The 7,883-nt window shown below is 32.3% G+C and overlaps 1 protein-coding gene and 1 pseudogene across 1 annotated transcript; both read left to right on the top strand.

Annotated features, from left to right (window-relative positions):
• The first annotated feature begins 3,736 nt into the window (after positions 1-3,736).
• Positions 3,737-4,855, top strand: LOC131593181 (uncharacterized; annotated as a pseudogene).
• Positions 4,856-5,784: 929 nt separating this feature from the next.
• Positions 5,785-7,645, top strand: LOC131621770 (BTB/POZ domain-containing protein At5g03250-like). The gene is made up of 2 exons (XM_058892817.1): positions 5,785-6,964; positions 7,076-7,645. Exons 1-2 carry the CDS (start codon positions 5,966-5,968, stop codon positions 7,556-7,558), a joined length of 1,482 nt encoding a protein of 493 aa, XP_058748800.1. The 5' UTR covers positions 5,785-5,965; the 3' UTR covers positions 7,559-7,645.
• The last annotated feature ends 238 nt before the right edge of the window (positions 7,646-7,883 follow it).

Here is a 7,883-nt window from a genome sequence, read left to right as displayed (position 1 = left end):
ATATATTTAAACATACTTTATGATGATGATGATGATGATGATGATGACAATGGTATAAGTATGTTATATATGTTTGCATTAATTCATAATCATTTGTTGAGGCTGCATCTATGATGATGTGTTGGATCAGTGAAGGGCATGGTTCCCATTGTGTGGAATCTATGCTGGCAGGGCCGTATCTTGATGATGTTGGATCGGTCGGTGGGTTACCCCCATTGATGAAGTTTGGTACCACATGCATAGTGTCACTCATTACATATGCATGATTTTCATAACATGATTGAATGCGTTTCAGTGTTATGATATGATGATGTGCTAGATGTGTGTATTTTGTTGAAATTGTCTGAATATGATACAATTGGGTGAATGATATGACTATGACGTGTTATTATTTATGATGCAATAATATTTGTTAATTGAGATGAGACTCACCCTTACATATTGTTATTTTCAGATTGAGGTAGCGGCTTCCGACTTGGTGAGGATTAGCTCATAAGCCTTTGTTTAGATTAGTGTCAAGTGTCATGCTCTGATAGATGTAACACTGGGGAACGTGATGTCTTAAGTTTTGATAATAACTCTGTTTTGTTTAATTTATTTTGAGGATTAAGGCATTGATGATGTGATATTGGTTTGATGATTTATTCCGCTGTGTAAGCATGAGATATTTGTTTATGAGTTATGTTAAGATGTTTCTTCAATAAATGCATGACAGATGACCGATGATGTTTATTTTATTATGAATTGTGACGCCCTTGTGCATGTTACTCTGATTTATTTAATTAATTTCCGCGGGGTTTAGTAGGGTGTTACAACTACTATCTCCAATTTACAAGACAGACACCTTGCTCGACGTATACAATGTCGTATTTCCAGTGGTAGCAAAGGAGGATCACTGGCCTAAGTATGATGTGGAAGTAGTTTGGCATAAAGATATGATGCGACGAAAGAAAAAGGGTCGCCCTAACAGTACTCATATTCGAACTGAAATGGATGTTCATGACAAAATGGAAAGTGTAGCATTTGTCGTCAGCTAGGGCACAATAAAAACAAATTTCCTAGTCGTGGAACAACCTCAACGCATGTTTAATTGTATGCCCTCCACCAACTATTGTGTAACAACTTTGTAAAATATTTTGAAGCAATGAACTTTACTTTATTTAATGGCGAAACATATTTATTACAACACTCATAACCACACAAGCAACACAGAATCAACATAAACATAAATAACACTACATCGACAACATATACATTAAATAACATAATTAGGGGGCTTCATAGATGAGAATGCAAAATGCCCATCTCTCTTAAAAATCGACAAATCGAACATGATGAAAAAATCAGAGAGAAAATTGAAGAATGGGAGAGTAAATTGTGTGCGAAATGAAGGGGAATGGGGTATTTTTGTAGAAAAAGCCCTTACACATAGGAGTCATCTCAAATGACTCCTACGTGTAAACCCTAATACATAGGCGCCATTTGAGATGACAACCCTAAAAAGGGCACAACATTGGCGCCATCCTAGATGGCGCATTCACTATATTTTTAAGGGTAGGCGCCATCCCAGGTGGCTCATGCACCTGGGTGCCTTACCAAACCTAGACACTTTGATAAATTTTCCCAAATTATATTTTTTTTAAAACATGGTTATTTTAATTTTTTTTTCTAAAATGCTCTATTTTTAATTTATCTACCATTTAATCCAGCACTTATTTTTGCTAAGACTAAATAATAATAATAATAATAATAATAATAATAATAATAATAATAATAATAATAATAATAATAATAATAATAATAATAGAGTTTAATGGTAGTGCACTATCAGCGTAAAGAATTATTACACATTCATCCAATTAGAATATTTTATAGTGCCATATTATATAAGTGTTTTAAAAATTACAGTCTGACTATGCGGATTACATGGTTGTCATTGGTTGACCGTGTAAAAATAATTTACATTGTCAGTGCACCATTCATTTTCTCATAATAATAATAATGATAAAAATGATAATAATAATAATAATAATAATAATAATAATAATAATGATAATGATAATCATCATCATCATACTAAATTATAATCTTACAACTTCTTCCCTCCAAAACTTTCCCACCAAAATTATCATAAATAATTAATTAATTAATTAATTAAATCCAAAATTCAATCATTAATAAAAAATAAAACATAAACCACCCACCCACTCACCACTTCATCATAAATAATCAATTAATTAATTTAATAAAAAATAAAACATAAACCACTGGCATGTTTCAACCCTAACCAGATAATTTATTCATTTTATATTCTTTATGATTTAATTATTGTTATATTTTTATTTTAATTAATTTAAACCTTTTTAAGTAACATAATTTACATTCAAATGTCTGCTTCCACCAATAACTCAAGAGGACCTACATTAAAATTAGGTCCTGGAAAATATATCATAAAGAAAAATAAACTCTCAAAAGCATTCATTGATCACCATAGTATTTTTTTTAGATGATTCACCCATTATATCGATGCAAGGTAAATGTTACAATTAATTCACTTAATTAATTAATTGCCTATAATTTAATTGATAAATAATTTTTTTAATGTTTTAATAACTAAATAAAAAATACGAGAAGGAAGAAATCTTACATACAATCAATTTTTTTTGAAATTTGTTTGGAAAGATTATGAAAAACAATGGTCTCCCTGTAAAAAAGGTTTCACAATTGGTAGAGTTCACTTTGCACCACCTGGATTGGGTGAAAGATATTATTTGAGAACTTTGCTTAATTATGTCAAAGGTCCTCGAAGTTACCAGGAAATCAAGACAGTAAACAACGTGTTATATGATAAATTTAAAGACGCATGTTTTGCTATGGGTTTACTACATGATGATAAAGAATACATAGATGTCATTATAGAGTTCAGCAATTGGGGTACATGTACTTTTTTGCGAAAATTATTTGCAACCCTTTTAATTTAAAAACAACTATCCAGACCAGAAGATGTTTGGCACAAAACATGGCAGTATTTAGGTGATGACATCTTGCATAGGCAAAGACTCATTCTTCAATTTCCAGGTAATTCTATATAGAATATATATTCTAATTTTTTACATGAAAGACTAAGTTGGTTAATATACACTTTTTATCTAATCAGCGTATGCTGCTAAATTTATTTAATTATTATGGCAGATTTGGAATTATCAGATGATGACATAAAAAATTTAGTATTACAAGATCTCCAATCATTTTCACAAAGCAATAATAGAAGTTTAAGTGATTTTTCCACAATACCTCAAATAGATGCATCTCTTACATCTGAAAGCCAAAATAGACTCATTTATGATGAGTTAAATTATGATAGAAAATTTTTGGCTATAGGACATACTCAATTGATGTCAACTATGACTATTGAACAGAGAATAGTATATGACAAAATTATGGCACGAGTTGAAGATAATAAACCAGGCATTTTTTCCTATATGGGTATGGTGGTACTGGAAAAACTTACATTTGGAGGGCTATGTCAGCAGCATTAAGATCTAAAGGAGATATTGTGTTAACAGTGGCATCGAGTGGAATTGCTGCTTTGCTTATTCCTGGAGGAAGAACAATCCATTCAAGATTCTCTATACCCCTAGACATTGATGAGTATTCCACTTGCGGTATTGATCAAAATACCCCTTTGGCACAATTGATACCAAAAACAAAACTCATTATATGGGATGAAGCACCAATGCTCCATAAGCATTATTTTGAAGCTGTTGATAGAACTTTCAGAGATGTTCTTCGCTTTTGTAATAATGGGAATTTAAATTTCCTTTTGGAGGAAAGGTTATTGTTTTTGGAGGAGACTTCAGACAAATTCTACCAGTTATTCTTAAAGCAACAAAACAAGATGTGGTCCATGCTACCATTAACTCCTCATATCTTTGGAATTATTGTGAAATCCTGACGTTGCATACAAATATGAGGCTACTTACTGGGAGTCATGATGTTGATGTTAGACAAAGAAAATTGTTTTCAGATTGGGTGTTAGGGATTGGTGATGGAACAATTGGAGAACAAGGTGATGACGATATCACACTTGAAATTCCAAATGATTTACTCATCAAAAGTTCAATTGATTCTATTTCATCTATTGTTCATAGCATTTATCCATCATTTTTGGATAACATGAATGATCCAACTTTTTTTCAAGACAGAGCTATACTAGCCCCAAAAAATGATATTGTTGATAACATTAATGACTACATGTTATCATTGATTCCCACTTAGTTAAAAATATATCTAAGTTTTGACACTCCATACTTGGCGAAACCAAATATAAATGTGCCTAATGATGTACACACACCTGAATTTTTAAACACTGATTAATGCATCTGGCCTTCCAAATCACGAGTTGAAACTCAAGGTTGGAGTACCTGTAATGTTATTGAGAAATATAGGTCAATCTTATGGGTTATGCAATGGAACTCGACTTATCATCACAAAAATGGGAAAATATGCTCTTGAAGGAAGGATTCTATCGGGAAGAAATATTGGTAATAAGGTTTATATACCTAGGTTGTTATTGACACCTTCTGATCCAAGAATTCCTTTTAAATTTCAACGGAGACAATTCCATTTAGTCATTTCATTTGCAATGACTATTAATAAAAGTCAAGGACAATCTTTGAAGCATGTTGGAGTTTATCTTCCACAATCTGTTTTCTCACATGGACAATTATATGTTGCGATTTCAAGAGTTACATCAAGGATCATTTTGAAGTTATTGATAAATATGAATGAGGGTCAAGATACAAATAACACATTAAATGTCGTTTACAAAGAAGTGTTTCAAAATTTAAAATAACTATTACTGATCTATTTCTTTTTTTTAATCAAACTTTCACTATCAATATTACATTTATATCATTTACCTTAAACTCAAACATTACTCACTTATTATTTTTATTCTATTTTTATATTTATTTTACTCTCTTTTATTTCTATTAAATTTTAGGTAATATATCTATTAAATTTATAGATTACTTTTATGCAGATTTTACATTTATTATTAATTAAATATAACTTCTCCGTGCGATGCACGGGTAGACGTCTAATAATAATAATAATAATAATAATAATAATAATAATAATAATAATAATAATAATAAAATTGACATAGAAAATACACATAACCGGTTTTGTCGTTGTTTGAGTCATCAGTTGTGAATGTGTGGAGCATGTCACATAATTCACTTCCATCTTTCTCTTTCTCTTTTCTCCTCTCATTTCAAAACCTGTGATTTCTTCAACCAATCTTCAACAAAATAATCTCCAAATAAATAAATAAATATTCATGTAATGGCATTCATGAAACTCGGATCAAAACCTGAAGCTTTTCGTCGTGAAGGCCAAACATGGTCAGCATATATGGATCCTTATCTTATACATAACATATCACATATCACATTAACATTATGTGTGTTTTGTTCTTCATGTTGTTGTTGCATCATGTTGATGTTCTTATACCAAATATAACCTTTTGAATCTCATTTCATATTCTTTTCAATTACAAATTTTCTTATTTATTGGATAATAATTGACATTAATCTTGTTTTGCATTAAGGGTTTGTACAACAGGACTTCCAAGTGATGTTACCATTGAAGTTGGTGAAATTTCGTTTCTCCTCCATAAGGTACTTTTATTGCATATAAACTTGTTGTTTCAAAAATAATTTTTTTTCAATTTTTTATTTATTAAATCATGATTTTGATGCAGTTTCCATTGCTTTCTAGAAGTGGACTACTAAAGAAATTGATTGCAGAATCATCAAATGATGATTGTGTTTTACACCTTCATGATGTTCCTGGTGGAGCAAAAACTTTTGAGCTAATAACAAAGTTTTGCTACGGCGTAAAACTCGAAATCACATCATTGAATGTAGTTAGTCTAAGATGTGCAGCAGAGTATCTCCAAATGACCGAAAACTACGGCGAAAATAATCTTATAGGATACACAGAATCCTTTCTCAATGAAGTTTTTAGCAATTGGCCCGATTCAATTAAAGCTCTCGAAACATGCGAGGAAGTGCAAAACTTTGCAGAAGACCTCCATATTGTTTCGAGATGCATTGATTCCTTGGCAATGAAGGCGTGTTCCGATCCAGAATTGCTTAATTGGCCTCAGACCGGTCGTAATCAAGACGAACAAAATGAGGTTTTGAATGAGGTTTCTTTGGAGAGTAGTAAGCGGCAAAATGTTGGTGATAATTGGTGGTACTATGATGTGTCTTATTTGAGTTTACCATTGTATAAAAGATTGATTTTAGCTATTGAATCCAATGGAATGAAATCTGAAACTGTTGCTGCATCTCTTATATATTATCTTAGACGGTTTCTTCCATTAATGAATAGACAATCAAGTTTCAAGGATACAAGCCATGCAACAATTCCTACAACTACAGAAGCTGATCAAAGAGGTTTACTAGAAGAGATTGTTGAGTTGCTTCCTAATAAGAGAGGTGTCACATCTTCTAAACATCTCCTTCGGCTACTTCGAACCGCCATGATATTACATGCTAGTCCATCATGTAAAGAGAATTTAGAGAAAAGAGTTGGAGCTCAACTAGACCAAGCTTCACTTGTGGATCTACTAATTCCGAATATGGGATACTCGGTCGAGACACTATATGATATCGATTGTATTCAGAGGATTCTTGATCATTTTATGTCTATTTACCAGCCCGCGTCGGTGGCAGCTTCTCCTTGTATAACTGAAGTTGGTGCATTGATATCTGGCGTTGATACGTTGACACCGATGACAATGGTCGCTTCCTTGGTAGATGGATATCTCGCCGAAGTCGCTTCAGATACTAATCTGAACTTGTCTAAATTTCAGGCACTTGCTGTGGCTGTTCCTGATTATGCTAGGCCCCTTGATGATGGCATATACCATGCAATAGATGTATACCTTAAGGTTAGATAATTTTGCATAGCCTTTTTTTTCTACTCAGATCAATAATCGATAAGCTCTGATATCATATTAGGTTTTTATGTTGAGTTTAACTGATTCTTACAATATCGGCAGGCACATACATGGCTTAGAGACTCTGAAAGGGAGCAACTATGCAGACTCATGAATTGTCAAAAACTATCATTGGAAGCAAGCTCACATGCAGCACAAAATGAAAGATTACCTCTAAGAGTAATTGTTCAAGTCCTTTTTTTCGAGCAGCTTCGACTTCGAACATCGATATCCGGTTGGTTTTTTGTTTCAGAAAACCTTGAAAACTCGCAAAATTCTAGTGGAAATCTTGGTTTACCCAAGACTTGTCAACCGGATTCTGCAGAGAGAACGGAAAATGTGAGGGAACGTCTTTTGGAGTTGGAGAAGGAATGTTCAGGTATTAGAAAAGAGCTTCAGAAATTAAATAAAACAAAGAAAAGTTGGAGCATTTTTCCGAAAAAGTTTGGATTTAGAAGAAAGACAGAGTATTCAAATTCTAAAGAATCAGATAATGTAAATACATCATCCTCTACGAATGAAAATCAAAATCATGAAAGTAGTTGAAGAGGTTCATTGAACTTCATGGCTTAAGTTAGTGGAGATAAATATGTTTCTTGTACTACAAGTTATGTTTTCAAATTGGAGCCTTTACCGCTAACTTCATAGTGCAGTCGATTGTAAACCGTTAGACTAAATGAGATAAATTCTTATGTTTTTCATTTCTTAATAGGATTGTAACTCTTTTGAATTGTTGATAGAATGAGAATTGTGCACTATCTAGTTGAGGTTCATAGTCATGGCTCATAGGGATTGCCACTCTTTTTAATTGGTGGCATTCTTGACTCTTTGTATGTTCTATTCATCAACCAAAGGGTCATATTTGTTAAAC

Source organism: Vicia villosa, linkage group LG1, assembly GCF_029867415.1.
Source record: "Vicia villosa cultivar HV-30 ecotype Madison, WI linkage group LG1, Vvil1.0, whole genome shotgun sequence".
Classification (NCBI taxonomy): Eukaryota; Viridiplantae; Streptophyta; class Magnoliopsida; order Fabales; family Fabaceae; genus Vicia; species Vicia villosa.
This window is presented reverse-complemented; position numbering and strand designations above follow the sequence as displayed.